The sequence below is a fragment of the Cololabis saira genome, chromosome 14, assembly GCF_033807715.1.
Source record: "Cololabis saira isolate AMF1-May2022 chromosome 14, fColSai1.1, whole genome shotgun sequence".
In the NCBI taxonomy this organism is placed as follows: domain Eukaryota; kingdom Metazoa; phylum Chordata; class Actinopteri; order Beloniformes; family Belonidae; genus Cololabis; species Cololabis saira.
Window position 1 is genome coordinate 40,914,667 of NC_084600.1, and position 19,787 is coordinate 40,934,453.

Consider the following 19,787-nt stretch of genomic DNA (forward strand, 5'->3'; position numbering starts at 1 on the left):
AAACTAATGGAAAAATACAAAACTATAATAACTCTGGTGTTCACCAGTTATTTATCTGGGGTTTTAAGACTCACCACCGTTGTAACGTATGACGAATTTAGCGGAAATACTATAGCTTTGTATTGAATCTAGAATGTATGACATTTTAGTTTTTTTTTTTTTTTTTTTTTTTTTTTTAAAATTGCATTACAGAAAATAAAGAACTTTATCACAATATTCTAATTTTCTGAGACAGTCCTGTATCTTCATTTCAGCTGCGTTTGAGTCACAAAGGGAAACTTTTAAGACACCGGACTGGGTTATATTTTAATAAATGTGTGTGTTGGGCGACATGTTTGAAGTCTGTCCGAGCAGCTCCAGGACGAGGACAGAAACACAAACGAGCCAGACTGAAGAAGGACAGTCTCATTGATTGTCCCACATTTGTAATTGGCTTCCCGAGCCGGCCTTGTTGAGTCCTGCATCTTCACGAGACTCGACCTCGGCGCCGCGACAGATGCTGCTACTAAGAACGTGAGGGATTAGAGCCGGTCCCTCCCTCGCTCAAGCTGTCAGGCGTCTGTGAAGGCGGGGAGTTTCAAAAGGTAAAAAAAGAGAAAAAAGAGCCGGCTTGTGTGCCGTTATCGTCTCCATCTGGAAGCAGAACAGAAAAATGAGGTTAAATAAAAAAGTGAGGACATAATGAGCCGTTTTGAAGACTTCCTGGCGTCTCACTCACATCCTGAGACACTTGTCTTTCCCTCCGCTGGCCACGCGCTGTCCGTCCGGACTCCAGTCCACGGCGAAAACCTGTGGGTGAGAAGAGCCGATACGTGTTAGGCAAGTTTATCTGTATAATACAATTCAACACAAGGTAATTCAAAGTGCTTTACATCAACATTAAAAGCTGCAAGACACAATAAAACAGTAAATAACAAATACAATTATAAGAAAAGAGGTAAAATGAAAAGCACAAGTTGTTAAAAAGTAAGGGCAGTAGAGTACAGCAGGTACATCTCATTCTTACAATGGCAAGAATTACGTTTCTATACGGTCAAAACGTACAAAACCGGGTCAAAAACAGTATTACAAAAGTAATCTGTGCCGATTCGTGCAGTGAATTAAACCAATTTGACAATTCTAGGTCACAATGCCTGCATTCAGGGCTTATCCATAACGTTTTCAAAAAGTATTAAATTTAATAGTACGCTTAAATTACAAATTAAATTAAAGCTGCAAGCAGCGATGAATGGGCCCTCGCACTCAGGCCACACCCATTAATGCAAACCATGAAATATCAAATTTATCACGAGGCCTGGCTTGGTGCAAAATTTGGTGACTTTTGGGGAACTATCAAATATGGACCAATCAGATGAAGGGGGGGTGCGCTTTTTGGCGTCTATCGTCACCACGGTAACGCTTTTGACTGAGAAAAGTAATGCCCATCGCCGCAGGATGGAGCCGCACATTTTGATGTATAACACACCTGGGTGCACGTTACGGTTCGGGCGTATTAACCGCTGAAGAAGTGGCATAAATTGCGCCAAAATGACACAACTAATTCAAAATGGCCGACTTCCTGTTGGGTTTCGGCCATGGCGCCAAGAGACTTTTCTTTAAGTTGCAACATGATACAGGTGTGTACCGATTTTCATGCATGTACGTCAAACCGTATTGTGGGGCTTGAGGTACAAAGTTTTCTAGGGGGTGCTGTTGAGCCGTTAGGCCACGCCCATTAATGCAAAACATTTAATATCACATTTTTCGCCAGGCCTGGCTTGCGTGCAAAATTTGGTGACTTTTGGGCACGTTTAGGGGGAAAAAAGGCACTCATTTCGTCAGAAAAATAAAAATGAGGACTGTCAGTGCTCGGGCCCTAATTATAAGAAAAGAGGTAAAATAATAAAAAGCACAAGTAGTTAAAAAGTAAGGGCAGTAGAGTCCAGCAGGTAAGTATTTAATTAAACAGTAATGTTTTTATCCTGATTTAAAGGATCTACAGTTGGAGCAGACCTCAGGTCTGCAGGAAGTTTGTTCCACCGGTGAGGAGCAGAATAACTGAACGCTGCCTCACCTTGCTTGGTTCTGGTTCTGGAACCACAACAAACCAGATCCAGATGAACCTCAGGGGTCTGGGAGCTTCATAGGAACTAACAGATCCAGATGGATTCTGGTCCAAGACCATTCAGGTCTTTGTAGACCAGCAGTAAGATGTTAAACTCACTGGAAGCCAGTGTAGTGATTTCATGAGCGGTTAATCAGCCTCTGGTTCAGCTCCTCCTCTGCTCACCTCGTCGGCGTGGCCCGGCAGGTCCATGTTCAGCTTCCCCGTCTTCACGTCCCAAACCTTCAGCGTGCTGTCGCTGCTGCCGCTGACCAGCAGCCGGCTGTCAGCCGACCAGGCCACCTGGTACACGGAGCCCACGTGGCCGCGCAGCGACGTCAGGTACCTGTAAACACACACCACGGTTAACTCCATCCACCAAGACTAGGAATGAATGAATCAATGAATTAATTAATTTTTATTTCGAACATATATATAAAAATGAAAGTAAAAATAAAAAAATAAAAGATAAACATTTACATCTTCATATTCACATATGTTCGAAAAAAAGGAGTAGGAAGAAGTGTACACTTTTTCCTAGTTCCTACCCGTTTATAACTATGAATTTACATTATTGTTATTATTATTATTATTATTATTATTATTATTATTATTATTATATCTACACAATATCCATATAAATATAATCTATATAAATACTACATAAACATGCCTATTATTACATAATTATCCATATAAGTATATAAAAAATATAAATATTAAATAATTATATCAATATCTAGAAAATACAAATATTATATAAATCTATATAAATATATACTATATAAACTACATAAATATCCCTATAAATATATATATGCTACATACCTAATAAATATTTAACATATATTACATAATTATAACTATCCCTCTCAACATAATATATACTACATAAATATCCACATAAATATCTAAACATATCTTAAGCAAGTATAATTTTTCCCTATTTTATTTGATTCTCACACTCCTCGTTAACCCATTTCCTCTTCCATAGAACATTATTTGCGTTTGTTTGTATTTAACCAGATCCATAAATTTCAATCTGTCACTATGACAAAAAATATTCGTCAACAAACCTTTTTCACAGACGAAATAAGAAGTTTAAGCTTTACAACCTACAGTGTTTATTTGAGAATTGCACTTTATTTTTCTTAATTTTTTTGATTTTGCACAGAGTAAGACAGTGAGTTCAGAGTTATTATTTCAAGAATATTGTACTTAAGCTTGAAAGAATGTAATATAAATTGCATATCATTCAGGGAGAATCTTTTTCAGGAAGCAGGTATATTTTTTTAGGGAGAGCAGGCCTTGTGCTTCTTTTATGTTTTATCTTTTGTGGAAAAGCCATGGTCATGTGTTTGACATTCAGAATAAAATAAAATACATGTTTCATTATATTACAACTGTTAAATCTGTGTCTGTATTGCATATTCCAATCTTAATACCATTAAATAACAGATTACTGGATATTATTATATTTCCAATGGCCAGAAATTGTGGAGAAACATTTAGTCGACTAAAATCTGCTAATATTTGGTCTACTAAGACTAAAAGATTTCAGATGACTAAAACTAAATGGTGTGTTATTCAAAAGACTAAATCAGAATTTGCTGTCAAAATGAACACTGCAAGACACGATCTTAAACCTGCAGCTCCACCTCCTGGAGAACTGCAGAATTACACCCTCATTTATTCAGAATCACAATCAGAAAAAGGTTTATTGCCAAGTTCGTTACTGCACATACGAGGAATTTGTTTCAGCGTAGTTAGTGCAACAGATTTTTATAAATAATATATATATTTTTTTTTTTTTTTACAATAGAAAACAAGACAGATCACTTATTAAAAACAACCAATTTGTTTCTTTTATAAGAGTAATTTAAATTTATTTACATACTATGCAAACTAGTAAACTGTTTGTTAAAGTTTCCAATAAAATAAATACAATTATTTTAAAAACTTAACATTTCCTGAAACATAAAAAAAACAAAACGTATTAAGTATCAAAAGTTAAAAATATTCTTAATCACTGCTTTTAAATTGTGCAACTTCACATTCAGAACCAACACGTTTCAACAGAAATGCTTGGCTGTGGAACCAGAGTCTGACACCATGTGGACCGGGGCCTTTTTTTTATTATTTTTATATATTTTTTATTTAATTTCTAATTTAAACTAACCCCACACCTTTGACATCTTGTCTCTTTCTATCTTTTTCTTAGCACGTTGTGTCACATTAAAAAGAACCCGTGCATAATGTGAAGTTTAAATTTATTTTTATTTAAACGAGGAAATTCCTCATTTTTTTGTAATCGAGTTACTCGAGGAATCGTATAACGCATTATTGAGGCTCATCAGTCAGAGAGAAAGACGACATGGTTTATTTGCAGCTGAAAGAGGAAAAGGCGTTCTTACTTCCCGGTCTTGCCGTCCCAGATCTTGATGGACTTGTCGAAGGAGGCGGAGGCGAGCAGACGGGTGTCGGGGGAGAACAAAACCTCGTTGACCAGCGCGCTGTGGCCCGTTAGCCGGGCCAGAGGCTTCTTCTCCTCCGCCGGGTTCCACAGGAACAGGGTGAAGTCGTCTGAACCCGACACCAAGCGCTCCGGAGCCGAGCTCTGAGGACGAGAGGAGGAAGTGAAGACAACGAAAGAGGGAGGCTTAAATCCTTCATCACCGGCTGGAGTGTACGTACAATTACAACCAAATAAAACAGCAACAATTCTTTCTGCATGTTAAACAGGAAGAGTTTCACCTACATATCCTGCATTTAGTGTCCCAGAGTTTTAATCCATTAAACCATTAAATCGAGAAAAATAAAAAAATAAAATAAAAAAAATCACATAATAATCCAGTAAAAGTGTGGAAATCTTCAGAATTGACATCGTGGGTTATTTATAGATCCGGTACGTGTTCACAGTAGGGCTGAAACGATTCCTCAAATAATTCGATTACAAAAAATTATCGAGGAATTTTCTCTGCCTCGAGGAATCGTTTAATTTTGCAGTTCAAAGCAGGTGTTTCGCCCGGACTACATTTAATGCGGCACAACATAGATAAATGTTGATGTCTATGTGGAAGCGTGATCTGACAGGGTATTTTCATCTGTCAAATCATCCTACCTGCATTTATCTATATGGAAACGTGATTTGACGGGTTTTTTTCTTCCGCCGAAGCGTCGTACACATAGATCTATGTGGAAGCACATTCTGACTTCCTGCTGTTAAATCGTCTATTTGCACGAAAAAGCCTTTGAAAAAAAAGAAACAGATAAAAGAAACAGGGATCGTACGGTAGTATTTTCTGCCGAGGTAGGACACCTCGGCAGAACACCGGCATGCTCAGTAGGCTCATTTATATGCAAATACAGTCATAAAGTAGTTTGCATTGACAATTTATGGCATAATGTGGGCGCGTAGAGGGCGGGATATGAGGCGAATTCACGTGTGCAACCTTCCAGCTGGACTGTGATTATAAAGCGAACATTGCGTGCAAGTGTGCGTCCACACGGTTTTATAAATCAGGATTTTTTTGTGCGCACGCCATTTTTCGGCTTTTGAGCGCACGCACTCTTTTATAAATGAGGCCCCAGATTATTAAAGATTGGCTTATATGGCTTGTTTTGATGCATAGCAAATAAAAATACTTCATAAAATGGCAGAATAGCATATAAACATGTAAAAATATGCTTCGGCGGACTTGTTCTATGGTAGGTCATACAGGGTTAACCCAACACACCGGCAGGTACTCACCCGGACTTTGTTGTATCTCTGCAGCGCTCGCTCCTTCAGCTCCTCCACTGAAGAGGGAAGAAAAGGAGCTTGTTAGGCACAAATATCTCACAATCACGTGAAGCAGCTTTTCAAAGACTCACGTGAGCCGGTGAGGTCCTGCGGGTTGACGGTGGCGTCGGCCGGTTCGAAGGCTCCGGTGCGCAGGACGTAGTCGGTGCTGAGCGCCAGCGTGTTCACCCAGTGGGCGTGGCCCTGCAGCGTCCGGCACTGGACACCCTGAAACCGACAAATGGGGCGTCAGAGGGGCTGGTTTCCACGGGAACCGGCGTCTCGTTCCTCTCAGGCTCTCACGTCTGCGGCTCTCCAGACTTTGACGGTGCGGTCCTGGGAGGACGAGTACAGCAGCCCGTCCCCGCCCCACTTCACGCAGGTCACGGACTGCGTGTGTCCCGTCAGGATCTTCTCACAGCGGCCCAACACCGTGTCCCAGATACGCAGAGATCCGTCTTTAGAGCTGCTGGCCAGGAAACGACACTCCGGGTTCCTGGAGGAGAGAAGACATCGGGTCAGCAAACATTTACAGAGATATATATATATATATATATATATATATATATATATATATATATATATATATATATATATATATATATATATATATATATGGTAAGAATTAATAAGGAGGAGCAAAAATTATCTTTTATATGCAGAGTCTGCAAAAAAAACAGTGAGTGCAAAGGATGGCTTTTATTTATTTGTCCCGTTTCTTAATTTATCAGGTTGTATTTTTTTCTACTTTGTGATTTTATAAGCTAAGAAAACTTGAAGGACAATGGTACTTTTGCTGTTTGCACTGTTATCCCACTGTTTAAGCCTTAAATGTTGAATCTGTTCTTACATTTCAAACTTGTTTCATTTGAGTCATTACAGTTTTGCAGTACAGGTGGACTAATTTAATTGGTTTTTATTAATTCAATATAATTGGTGTAGTTTAGTAGCATTTAGTATTCTTTTACAGCAGTGTTTTGGCTCCAAAGACTGAATTTGGTGATAGATTTATAGTTAAAAGATGGAGTTGAATTGGTATTTTTTTTATCGTCATTTTTATCGTTATCGGGATAAATGCCAGAAATTATTGTGATACATTTTTTAGTCCATACCGCCCATTCCTAGTACACACAAACACAATTTTAACTAAAAAACAAGGACCAAAAGGTGTACCCTGAAGCCTAAGCTTATGACGCCGACCCTTTTCACAAAAAAAGTTCGCTTTTATAAACTAGTGCAATGTCATTAATAAATATAATTCCATACAGTATTTATTATTTAAGTATTTATTTATTAAGCAATAATAAAATACTACATCCAATGGATTTTTGATTATAAAGTATTTGCACTTGCTGAATATTTAGAGAAAGCGTGGGATAAACGAAAAAACATATGTGAAAATATCCATTCTGGTTTTTGTTGGGGAGAAAGAAATATTAAGTATTTTTATTTTAGTTATTTATTTTTTAATTTGGTTTATTTATTTTGTTTTTCTGGTGTACATTGTGTAGCTCCCAATTAAGTGAGTGTGATATTGTATATTGATGATTTTCTGTTTCTGGTGTCTTATAATCAAAAATAAAACTTGTTCGTTCGTTCGTTCGTTCGTTCGTGTATTATACCTTTGTTTTATATGTATTAATCATTTAGTATTTATAGGAGCTTTTGAATTGTAATAACGTGCTCCACATTTTCATTTCTGTATCTCAGCTGTTCCACAGATTAATCCTGTCACTGAGATCATCGTTGTTTAACGTTGGTTCTTGCCTTTGTTTTCCTGAACATAAATGTTCCCCTTAGTTCATTTTGGCTAACTCTGCTTCTGAATGCTGTCAGGAAGTGTTTTGTTGATTTTAAACATAAATTGCGTTGTTTTAAGGTCCACTAAATCTCAGAATTTAAGCACATTTGAATTTATGAATAATCTATTAGTTGGTTCTCGATAATCTGCTGTGTTTATAACTCTAATGGCTCTTTTTTGTAAGATAAACATCAGTCTGTGATTGTTTAGTATGTATTACGGATGTATCTGAATGGGAGTGCAGCTCACAGGTGAAGCGGCTCCCAGCAGAGCCAGGTGATCCACTGTGTGTGTCCCGTCAAAGTCTTCCCCAGCTGTTTTCCCGTCACCGGATCCCACAGACAGATCTGAGGAGACAGCAGAGCAGAGATGAGATTCTGGGATTTCATTTAGCAGAAATGCACGTGTCCTTGAGCTCACCTGACTCTTCTTGCAGCCTGACGCCAGCTTCTTGCCGTCGGGGGACCAGGCGATGCTCAGCACCCAATGAGTGTGGCCTTGCATGAAAAGAGGAGACACAGTTTAAATGATAGCAGGGCTGGGGATCCATTCAAATGTCAAGAATCGATTCGATTCCGATTCTTAAGATTCAGAATCGATTATCACTAATGCTGTCAGGCGATTTAAAAAAAAAAATTATAATTAATTAATCTAATTAATCGCATTTTAATCTCATATCTGCTAAAGGTCCCCAAATAAAGAACTCAAATTCTAGGACATTGCAAAATTGCAGTGCATGACTAATCAATTGAATACACTAAGAAGAGAAGATTTGAAATCCACATTTTTATCGGTCAAGTGTGTTTCATAAATGAAATTCAAAAGAAAATTATGCCACTCATAATTAATTGCGTTAATTTTCATAATGCGTTAATTAGCAGTGTAATTAATTAATCTAATTAAGATGCTAAACTGACGGCCCTAATTATCACCATTTGATTCGATCCGATATTGATGTGGGTTAGTGTTATTAAAACTTTTTTGAGCTGTTGCCTGAATTATATGACTGTAAAATAACTAGAAAAACAATATTTTCACAATAATTCTTGTGAAATGACTAAGAAATAAATAACTCAAATTGAAAAGGCATTTCAATATCCATTTAAAGTGCAAAAACAGAAAGAAATTGCAACATTCATGCAGTAAACAAATCATTTTAGCTCGTCTAATTTATTCTGTCACCAGACACACACATTGCCATGAAGCACCAGGCATTTTTCAGGTGTGTCATGACAAACCGTGTGTCAGATAAGGGAATAAACCAAACAAGCTAGTAAATATAGATAATATGAACTTCATTGAACTAATATATCATTTTGAAATTTAAGCTGAAGTATCCAAAGCACTGATAGTCAGGTGAAACGTACCTTTGGCCGTGTGGTGCGGCGTCTCCGTCGTCAGGTCCCAGAAACGCACCGTCGTGTCCCCAGAACCGCTGGCCAGATACCTGAAACCAGCGAGGACAAATGAACTACTGTCAATCTACAGAGTAGCAGGGCATCTTCAGGTCTGACTAAGTTACATTTAAGACTTAACACCATTTTCAAGCTAAATTTAAGACCAAAAAGACACTTTAAACCCAAGTTTACATTTACCCATATTTGCTTCGTCTCGAGACTACGGGACTAATAAATCCAGCGCTGAGGTCCAGGTTGCCAGATCTGGCTGACAGGTTTCAGCCCAAATGCGACGTAAAATAATGAAAAACCACCCCAAATCACATTCTTTATGTTAAAACCGTAAATTATCAAATGTGGAATAGATTTCAAGTCAAACAAATGAAACTTCACCACTAAATAGCCAAAAAAAGTTTAGGCTCCAAACAAAGACTACAATTAAATTGAGTAGATTAAAGCAAATAAAATATCAGTGAGTTTATTGTGTATGTTTCTACTTTTCTTTTTTGTTCATAATTTCTCCTAAATATTTTGTAAAAACCAGCAAAAGCAGTTGATCAACCCGCCCTGTCCCAGATTTCTCAGCCCACTTGGGCTGAAACCCGCTCAACCTGGCAACACTTATCAAGCTTGTGTAACAACTTATAAAGAGTTTATTTCTCCTCAAAACGATTAAATAAACTTTTCCTTTTCAAAGTGTAAGAAAACTTTTTAATGATGATGCCATAATGGCAACTTTTTTGTTGATAATTTTTCCTAAATAATTAGTAAAATCAACTTTAGTCACTCGAGTGCAATAACCTTCTCCCTCTAAATACCTCACTGGTATTTTTGCACATGTATATATTATCTGTTTTTTTGGGTTTAGTATTTCTTTTGTACATTGCTCATTTTTTTATATTGCTCTTTTTTAATTATTTAGCTAATTATTGGTTATTTTTCTTTTTCAGGATATATACTTTTTTATACCTTTTCATACTTTCGTGTGCATTCTGTAAAATTGTTGAGCCTGCTGCTACACAATTGAATTTCTCCTCTGGGGGATCAATAAAGTTTATTCTATTCTATTCTAAAAACCAAAAGCAGCCCAAATACATATTTTTCAGCCCATTTGGGATGAAACTTGCCCAACCAGGCTTGAGATTCTCCTCAAAACGATGAAATACACTTTTTAATGATGACTGGATACATTCCTTCTAAAATTAAGATACAAAAATAAGACCCTTGGATTGATATTTAAGACAAATTAATGGAATTTAAGACTTTTTAAGGACCTGCGGCCGCCCTGAATACAACACGCTCCTTGCTGGGTTTATTATTGTTATTATTTTTAATATAATGAGGATTCAGAGAAGCAAGCAGGAGCTGCTGAGACTCACTTTCCGGTGGGGCTGAAGGCGGTGGAGATGACGGCCTCCGTGTGGCCCTGCAGCGTGCTGGTGCAGCGGGCCACGGCCCGGACCCTGAACACGGCCTGAGGCTGGTACACCACCGGCAGAACCTGCTCCGTCTCCACCCCCAGAGCCTTGATGCACGACCCCAAGCTGGACACCACTTCTGCTTCTCCCCGCGCAAAGAACGCCAGCGGGACGGGCTCCTCCTGCAGCCGGAAACAGCAACATTAGACATTTACTAAAGTTTAAAGAGAGTGAGAATAACTGTTGACCCATCATGCATCTGGGCTTTACTTTTGGCATCAGATATTTTCCTATCGTTGTCGGGACACATTATTTTCAAACAGCTTTTTACTAAAAGATTTGTGCTGTTCTGACTACCTCACATGTGTTTAATTGAATTAAAACCTGGCAAAATACTTTAACAACACATTTTCATACCTGTCAAGTAGTGTTGTCCCGATCACGGCATTTTCAAAACATCGGTATCGGCCAAAAAAGTATCGGGACATACCTAGTTATTAATGTTTTTAATATATATTAAATCGTTTTATATATTGTTGCATTTAACGTCACTTCCGGTCGGCGGAAGTGACAAAGTAAACGAAACTAACATGGTTTACATGTTTGAATTGTGAGATTTTATACATGTTCATTAAGCTGCTGCTATTCATTCATCCATTCAGAATGTTGCACTAAGGTTAAGACAAAAAGTATTTTAATTTTCTTTTGTTTGTGAGTTTGACTGGATGTCATTCAACTTCCTCTTTTGAAGTTACGGTAAATGTATTTATTTTTGTTATTGCACTATTCTGCACTTTTTGTTTTAGTTTACAATTTCATGTTTTTACATTTTGTGGCACCAGAGCTGATAAGCTTTGTTGAAATAAATGTCCATGTTGTTTCCAATGGACAAGAAAAGAAACTTGGGAAAATGTAGTTTTAGTCCTCTTTCTTTTTCTTCTTCTTTTTTTTTTTTTTAATTCATTGCCAAAATGTATCTGATCGGGAAAAAGTATCGGAAATGTATCGGGAGCCAAAAAAAGTGATCGGATCAGGAAAAATCGGGATCAGCAGATACTCAAACTCAAGTGATCGGGATCGGATCGGGAGCTAAAAAATCCTGATCGGGACAACCCTACTGTCAAGTCTCCCGTTACCCTATTTTACCCTTCTTTCCTGCCGCCCTAGCATTTTCCAGTAAATTTCCCGTTATCTATCCATCTATAATAATAATAATAAAAAAAAAAAAACATTCCTATGTCTTTCCAAACTGAATTGTCACTAGCCTCACGAGAACTTCCCTGTGCTGCATCCTGGGTGTGAGTTCTCACAAGGTTATTGGCAACAACTAGGGCTGCAACGATTCGTCGACGTTGTCGACAAAAATCGATAATCAAAATTGTCAACGACGAATTCCATTGTCGACAATTGTCGCCAGACGTGTTTTTCCAACGGAGTGAGGCGTCTCACTTCAATACAATCTCTGCCGAGAGCCGCGCATGCGCAATAACGTCTCTTCCGAGCCGAGCGGTTGCGGTTAAAACAAAAACAAAATTATGTCGTCCCCGACAGGAGCTGCGCGTAGTAAAACCTCGAAAGTTTGGGAGCACTTTAGCTTAGATACGGCAAACAAAAAAATTACTTGCAAGGTTTGCAAAGTCGACCTTGCGTATCACGGAAGCACGTCAGTGATGCACGAGCACCTGAAAAGAAAGCATGTCGGGGTTCTGAATGAGACCGACTCACCTTGGTAAGATATTAAGCGTATTTTGGCTTTAAAAGAGAGCTTTAACGTTATGCTTGACTGTGCCTGACAAGTATTTTAAATTAAATGCATGCAGTCCGAAGAAGAGAGCCACCATGGACAACTTTCTGCAGCGGAGGCAGACGTGTACCCCGCAACAGGCGACCGTCCTCACTGACTCAGTACTCCAGATGCTGATCAGCGATATGAGACCGCTCTCCATGGTTGATGGTGACGGGTTTCAAAAAATGTTACAGCAATTCAACCCAGAGTACGTCTTGCCATCCAGGACCCATTTTACTCACTTAATGGAGAGGAAATATGAGACAACGTTTCTGAAGGTAATTGTTTCAAACACACACACACACACACACACACACACACACACACACACACACACACACACACTTCCTATAAGCAATCACAAATTTCATTTAAAAGCAATTATATATTTATATATTTTAAAATAGCTGAAATACATAACTTAATTTTGGTAAAATCCTAGAGTAGCTTCAATAATTAAATATGTAAAACTTTTATGTTGAATATTTTCTGTTGACATGTAGGTTTTTGCATATAAAATATTTACAAAAATCAACTTTTGTGTTTAAAGGTAAAGGATATCCTTAAAGAGGTCAACATCTCCCTCACACTGACTGCTGATGTGTGGACCAGTCGTGCCACAGAGGCATATCTTGGAGTTTCGTGTCATTTCATCACCAAAGACTGGCAAATGAAGACCTTGAACCTCGCCACTCTACCTCTGGAGGAGAGGCATACTGCTGCCAACATCATGACATGGATGGAAGAGGTGGTAGGGAAATTTGACATCTTGCCAGGCAAAATTAAAGCAGTAGTTCATGACAACGGGTCCAACATGGTGGCAGCAGTTCGACTGCTGGAAGAAAAACACGGTTGGTCTTCAGTCCGCTGCGCTGGGCACACCCTCCAACTTGTAGTCAACAGTGCCCTCAAGGAGCCCAGCATCAGCAAAGCTGCTGGTGCTGCAAGACACCTAGTGGAGCACTTCAGGAGAAGCGAGCTGGCAAATTCCAAACTGAAGACGAAGCAGCAGCAAATGAACACCCCAGAGCACAAGCTGATCCAGGATGTCAGTACGAGATGGAATAGTACCTACTACATGGTAGAGAGACTCCTGGAGCAGCGCTGGCCAGTTACTGCAACTCTCTCAGACCCCGAGGTAACTCCAAGAGGAAAGCACTACTTCGACCTGAAGCCAGAGCAGTGGGTGCTGCTTGAAGAGCTGGTGCAAGGGTTGCAGCCGTTTGAATGTGCTACAGTTTACCTCAGTGGACAGGAGTATGCTACTGCTTCATGTCTTCCACAGCTGGTCAAAGGGCTGCAACGGTCCATACAGCAAACCCAGTTTGAGACAAGCTCAGGAAAAGCCTTTCGAACCATTGCAGGAAAAGGAATAAGTGAGAGATGGGAGAATCTTAACACTGTCTCTGCAGAGACAGACAACCAACTTGTTCTTGCAGCTGCCATCGACCCAAGATTCAGAAAGCTGAAGTTTATCTCACCTGAAGATGGCACAAGGGTGCAAACTACAGGTGAAGTTCTTGCTATAAAAGAAGCAAAGGCCGAGACTAGGATCAAAGATGACCCTGAGCTACAGCAGAAGAGGGGGCGTGTCCCAGGGGGAAACTCAGCGCTGGATAACCTGCTTCAGTCTGACACAGACAGTCTGAGTGAGGAAGAGGAGGAAACCCAGGAGGACAAAAACATCCAAATGGTGAGGAGGGAAGTCCAGATGTTGGAAGTCCACCAATAGCCAAAAAGGATGACCCTCTCAGCTGGTGGAGAGAAAATGAGGGGCGTTTTCCCACACTGTCAAAGTTAGCAAGATCTCTTCTGTGCATTCCTGCAACATCCACCCCGGCAGAGCGAATCTTCTCAGCAGCAGGAAATATCTGCTCTCAGAAGAGAGCAAGCCTGACACAAGACCATGTGCATATGCTGACTTTCCTCTGTATGAATAAAGTGTGAACAAGTTTCAGTCTGTTAAGAATTGAAAACTTCTCTTGCAACTGTGCAGTTGACCACTGAATGTTTTTCACAAAATGCACTTAATTTGTTTTGTTTACTGTTTTACTGCTGCTAATATGCCTGCCCTTGGTTTGCAGGAAAAAAAAGTTTACTTGATTTTGTTATTTATTTTTTATATTATTTTGTTTTATTTATATTTTAAATAACATTTGCCTGTCCTTTAAAATATTAAAAATGACAGAGGTTTATTTATTTTTGCATTTGTCTATTCTGACTGAAAACTGCCTGTCCTTGAGATAGGACATTTTATTTACTTTTTGTATGCAGCAAAGTTTAATAAAATATCTTTTTCATTAAAGTACCCATCTTTCTTGTTTTTATTATCATTTCCCACATAATTAAAGCAACCTCATACTAAATAAAATTTTTTTTTACTAATTATCCGATTAGTCGACTAATCGTTTCAATAATCGGTGACTAGTCGACAATTAAAATAGTCGTTAGTTGCAGCCCTAGCAACAACGGGAACAAACTTGGAACAACAAGTCAGAGAGATGGATGGATGTAACCAGAGAGAAGACATTTCTGCCAAAAAAGCAAAGACTTGTGACGTGTGTAAATATCTCTAAAAAAAAAATGGGATAGAAAAAGGACTTCCCTAAAGAGGAGCAGGATAGTGCAGCTTTGAGAGATTCGTAACTGTGATTTTAGTCTCTCACGTCTGTGTAATCAGTCATGAATGCCAGAGAGCCACATGAGTGAAAATAACGAATTTAAATGTTTCACTTCAAGACAATCAATGTGTTTATAAACAGAAAATATTTAAAATAAATACATGTGCTTCAATTCCATTTTGTGTTTTCATTTAGTCTCCATTATAGGAATTACAAACACGGGAATGTCCACAGCATTTCAGTGTCAACAAAGGTCCGCATTAGGGCTGCAACGATTCATCGATGTTGTCGACAAAAATCGATAACCAAAATTGTCGACAATGAATTCCATTGTCGACAATTGTCGCCAGACGTGTTTTTCCAACGGAGTGAGGCGTCTCACTTCAATACAATCTCTGCAGAGAATCGCGCAGCACGATAGCGTCTCAGCAGCTGCGGGTAATAAAACTGTTCAGGAGCCTTTTAGCCTCGATACGGCGAATAAAAAGGTGACTTGCAAGGTTTGCAAAGCAGACCTTGCTTTTCACGGGAGCACGTCGGTAATGCACGAACATTTGAAGAGAGAGCACGTTGGAGTGTTGAACAAAACGGACTCGCCTTGGTAAGACAATAAACATATTTTATTATAATTTATTATCATTTGCCACATAATTAAAGCAACCTCATACTAAATTTAAGAAACAAATACTAATTATCCGATTAGTCGACTAATCGTTTCAATAGTCGGTGACTAGTCAACTATTATAATAGTCGTTAGTTGCAGACCTAGTCCGCATGTCAGATTCAGAGCACATAATTGCCGACTGTAAGTGGTTGACAGGTAGTTATTTTAGATTTCTTGTAAACCTGTAACGGGATGCTGGACCTCGGTTGGTCTGGTGGGACAGCAGCGGAAAATCTCCCTAATTTTTTAATCCAAAACTTGACAGGTTTTTCCTTTTTACACTTCATTAAGTGACAACTCATTTTTGTGATGCAGTGTGAATAAAAGAAATGATTAAATGTGAAGATGAGCGTTTAGAGCTCTGCAGTGTTCTGAAATCAGTCTTGTACCTTCTGCAGCAGGGCGTTGCAGACCAGCTGTAGTTTGTCGGGGGTAATGTCCAGGGGAACATCGAACGGGGCCCCCAGAACTTCCCCATCCTCATCCTGGAACTGGATCAGCAGCCGCTCCACGTCCTCGCTCGTCATCCTGTTTGGTTCTGATCCTGATCCGACAGGATGATACTAAAAACACACAAAATGCATTATTCATTAAAAAAAAAAAAAAGCAAATTTCCTTTATTGTTTGGAAGAGCTCTTAATGATCAACTTGAGCAATTTCATCAAAATTCAGACCAGGACCCGAGGTTTGCTCACTGGTTCTGTTGACAGTTATGTAATTAAGAGTACATTAGGTATCTGTGTTATAAGATGGCAATTTTTAGTATTGGAGTGCTGAGTAAATGTAGACACATCTTGAATCAAACACAATCTGTACTGTGCTCATATGACCATATCTGATCTATTGTGTTGAAATCTGGGGTAAAACTTACAAGAGCACCTTACAAAGGATATGCAGTGCACATTGCAAAAAAGAGCAGTAAGGATAATAAATCATGCTGGGTATCTCCATCGCACCAATCCTCTATTCCTTAAATTACAGATTTTTTTAATTTATGGACTTAGCGAAAATTAGAACAGCCATAATAATGTCCAAAGCAAGAAATAAAGCACTGCCTGAAAACATTCAAAAAATGTTTCAAGATAAAGAAGGAAAATATAATCTAAGAGGAAAACTAAATTTTACACAACCTTGTGTACGTACTGCTCTTAAAAGCATGTGCTTATCAGTCTGTGGGGAGACTTTGTGTAATAGTCTGGATGAAGAAATCAAACGAAGAACTGGCTCTGTACACATACAAGGAAACAATTCTTGACAAGTATAAAAATAAGGACCTCTAAATAACTCAATTTACCTTCTATACAGGACTGTCTCAGAAAATTAGAATATTGTGATAAAGTTCTTTATTTTCTGTAATGCAATTAAAAAAACAAAAATGTCATACATTCTGGATTCATTACAAATCAACTGAAATATTGCAAGCCTTTTATTATTTTAATATTGCTGATCATGGCTTACAGTTTAAGATTCCCAGAATATTCTAATTTTTTTCTTAGTTTTCTTAAACTGTAAACCACAATCAGCAATATTAAAATAATAAAAGACTTGCAATATTTCAGTTGATTTGTATTGAATCCAGAATGTATGACATTTTTGTTTTTGTAATTGCATTACAGAAAATCACAATATTCTAATTTTCTGAGACAGTCCTGTATGTATTTCTTTTATTATTATTTTTCTGTTCCTTATGTCATATATGATACAAATGTATCTCTGCATTCATGTCTGGTCATGGATCATCAAAGAAGTGACTGGAAATTACATTTGAGTTTAGGATATTGTAGGAGGCTGGTTTAATTATGCCTTGATTAATTAATCATGCCTTTGTTTATTAATTGTTTGTGTTGTATTTATTCATTTCCTTATTTTATTCTTATTTTTATATTTTCTATGGCATATATGATATGATATTGTGAGGAAGGGACAGGACTAAATAAGCTGTTTCCTCTCAAACACATTATTTTTCTGTTGTTCTTTATTTCTGGATGAGACTGTTAAATTGTTTTTTTATATATATATTTTGACGGTTTTAATTTGATTGTGATTTGTTGTTGTTCGATATAAAGCCAACAACAAACAATAAACTATAAAGTTCATTGTACTTTAACTGTTAAAAGTACAATGAACTTTAAATTAACATCACTATCCACCTCATGTAAACTCACCTAGATTCATTTAAAACACAGAATACGAAAATAAAATGGCAATGGAGGCATGTTTAAAGCTGTCTTTGTGAAGTTCTGTAGTAATAACACCAGATACATGTGAACATTGCAGCTGTTTAGTTAGTTCATTAATAGTTATTAAACTAATCAAAACCACAACATCTGCAGCAAAACCCCGGAGCTAACGCGGCTAGCTTGCTAACTAGTCTACATTTAGAGGGAAATACATCTTTTACCAGCGATGGCAGAAAAAGAACATAATCTCCCCCAGTTTACAATACTGTAATACATTTTATGACAGTTAGGTGCCAAATAAACACACATTTACCCCAAACTCTGCAACGCGACAGGTCCCCACGTGTGTGTGTCACCGGAGAGCCTTTAAATGAGAGATACGCCGCGCAATGCATTGTGGGGGATTTCCAGCGTCTTGGTCCAGACTTATCTCTGTCGCTAGAGGATCTCTGGAGGTTCTTCCTCGCTTTTCTGAATCATGAGGTTTTTATGAGGTTTTTATTATAAGGCTGCTGCTGGTGGTGGTGGTGGTTGTAATAATAATCATCTTCTTTGAAAATCAAATAAATTGCTAAAATCAGTTGAAAATTTGATGAAAATGGCAAAACGTAGCTCAAACATGTGAAAACTCTTAAGATGATGGAAGAAGAGAGGAGTTGAAGACAGGATGAGACACTGAAGAGAGGAATATTTGCTGAAGGGAAGAAGATGAGTTTAAGACAGGTTGAAAAGAGCTAAATAATACATTAAAAGGGGAATGCCAGCTGAAAAGGAGAATAAGAGCTGAACACAGGAAGACTGACTGAATAAACATTAACAAGATGAACATTTTATTATCTGAATGGTTGCAATAGCTTAAAAACTGACTCAGCGCTCAACCAATAAATAATAGATCATTTTCATGTCATATAAACCTTTAGCCCTAGATGCAATATGGAGAAGGGATATACCTGATAATTTTAACTGGAATGAAGTATGGACCAATATAATATAATCTTCCAGAAACCCAGATCATCATCTTATTCATTATCAATTTGTACACAGAACTTATTTAACACCTCGCAAGCTTTACCATATGAAGATCCTGGTTAGCTCTTTATGTACATTATGCTCTCAGAATAAACCAGGAACCTTCATGGTCTGGGAACGCCAACCTGTTGCAAATTTCTGGCAACAGGTTGCAACTGCATTATCCTCGATAACAGTACAGAATATTCCAGTAAACCCTCAAACACTTATTTTAAATAATTTATCCACAATTAATGCTTCACTATGTCAAAAACAAATTTTGCTTGCTGGACTAACAGAAGCAAAAAAGATAATAGCAGTAAGATTTCCCATTGGAATCTGACCTTTCTTGAAATTATCCACCTGGAAATATCTACAGCCCCAATCCATAATGCAAAACAACTAAATATTTTATTTTGGTTTATGGCAGCAGATAGAATTAAGGCCAAACTTGAAAGATGTATTCAAAATTGACACAGACTACCTAATTGCAGCTATCCTTGTCCAGTTTTTGATATGATTATGTTTTGCCTTTGTTTTATTTTGTCCTTTGTTCTATTATCTTTGTAGTGTCTGTTTTTCTTCATTATCAATTTTTTTTTAATCGAATGCTTAGGTCCGAGGGCTGAGAATATGTGTTAATGTTTGTTTAACATCATTGTGGATGCCACCGTTGATAATAAGGAAATCATGAAAAATAAATAAAAACATTTGATCACAAAAAAATAAATAATTTTCATTTCTAAGAGAATTGAATCAACATTATTATAGGTTTAATTCTTAATTTTACTTTATACACACTCTATTGTCATCATGTGTATATATTAATGTATTTTTATAGTTATATGCATGTATATATGTGTGTCTGTGTGTTTGTGTGTCTATCTATCTATCTATCTATCTATCTATCTATCTATCTATCTATCTATCTATCTATCTATCTATCTATCTATCTATCTATCTATCTATCTATCTATCTATCTATCTATCTATCTCTATACTGTAAATATATATATATATGTATATATATATATATATATATATATAT

General features: G+C 37.7%; 1 protein-coding gene across 1 annotated transcript; it reads right to left on the bottom strand.

Annotated features, from left to right (window-relative positions):
- Positions 1–574: 574 nt before the first annotated feature.
- On the bottom strand, positions 575–18,107 carry nle1 (notchless homolog 1 (Drosophila)). The gene is made up of 13 exons (XM_061739211.1): positions 18,045–18,107; positions 15,941–16,114; positions 10,442–10,662; positions 9,033–9,112; positions 8,086–8,162; positions 7,915–8,012; positions 6,168–6,360; positions 5,957–6,092; positions 5,835–5,881; positions 4,498–4,700; positions 2,270–2,429; positions 719–789; positions 575–633 (listed from the first exon to the last, which is right to left on the bottom strand). Exons 2-13 carry the CDS (start codon positions 16,076–16,078, stop codon positions 621–623), a joined length of 1,437 nt encoding a protein of 478 aa, XP_061595195.1. The 5' UTR covers positions 16,079–16,114; positions 18,045–18,107; the 3' UTR covers positions 575–620.
- Positions 18,108–19,787: the final 1,680 nt, after the last annotated feature.

Bases quoted from the DNA above. Each gene is read 5' to 3' on its own strand.
- nle1 (XM_061739211.1), bottom strand. From the start codon at position 16,078: ATGACGAGCGAGGACGTGGAGCGGCTGCTGATCCAGTTCCAGGATGAG. The intron at 9,113-10,441 runs GTGAGTCTCAGC...CGCTGGTTTCAG, and splicing joins GCCTTCAGCCCCACCGGAAA to GTATCTGGCCAGCGGTTCTG. The intron at 6,093-6,167 runs GTGAGAGCCTGA...TGTCGGTTTCAG, and splicing joins AAGTCTGGAGAGCCGCAGAC to GGTGTCCAGTGCCGGACGCT.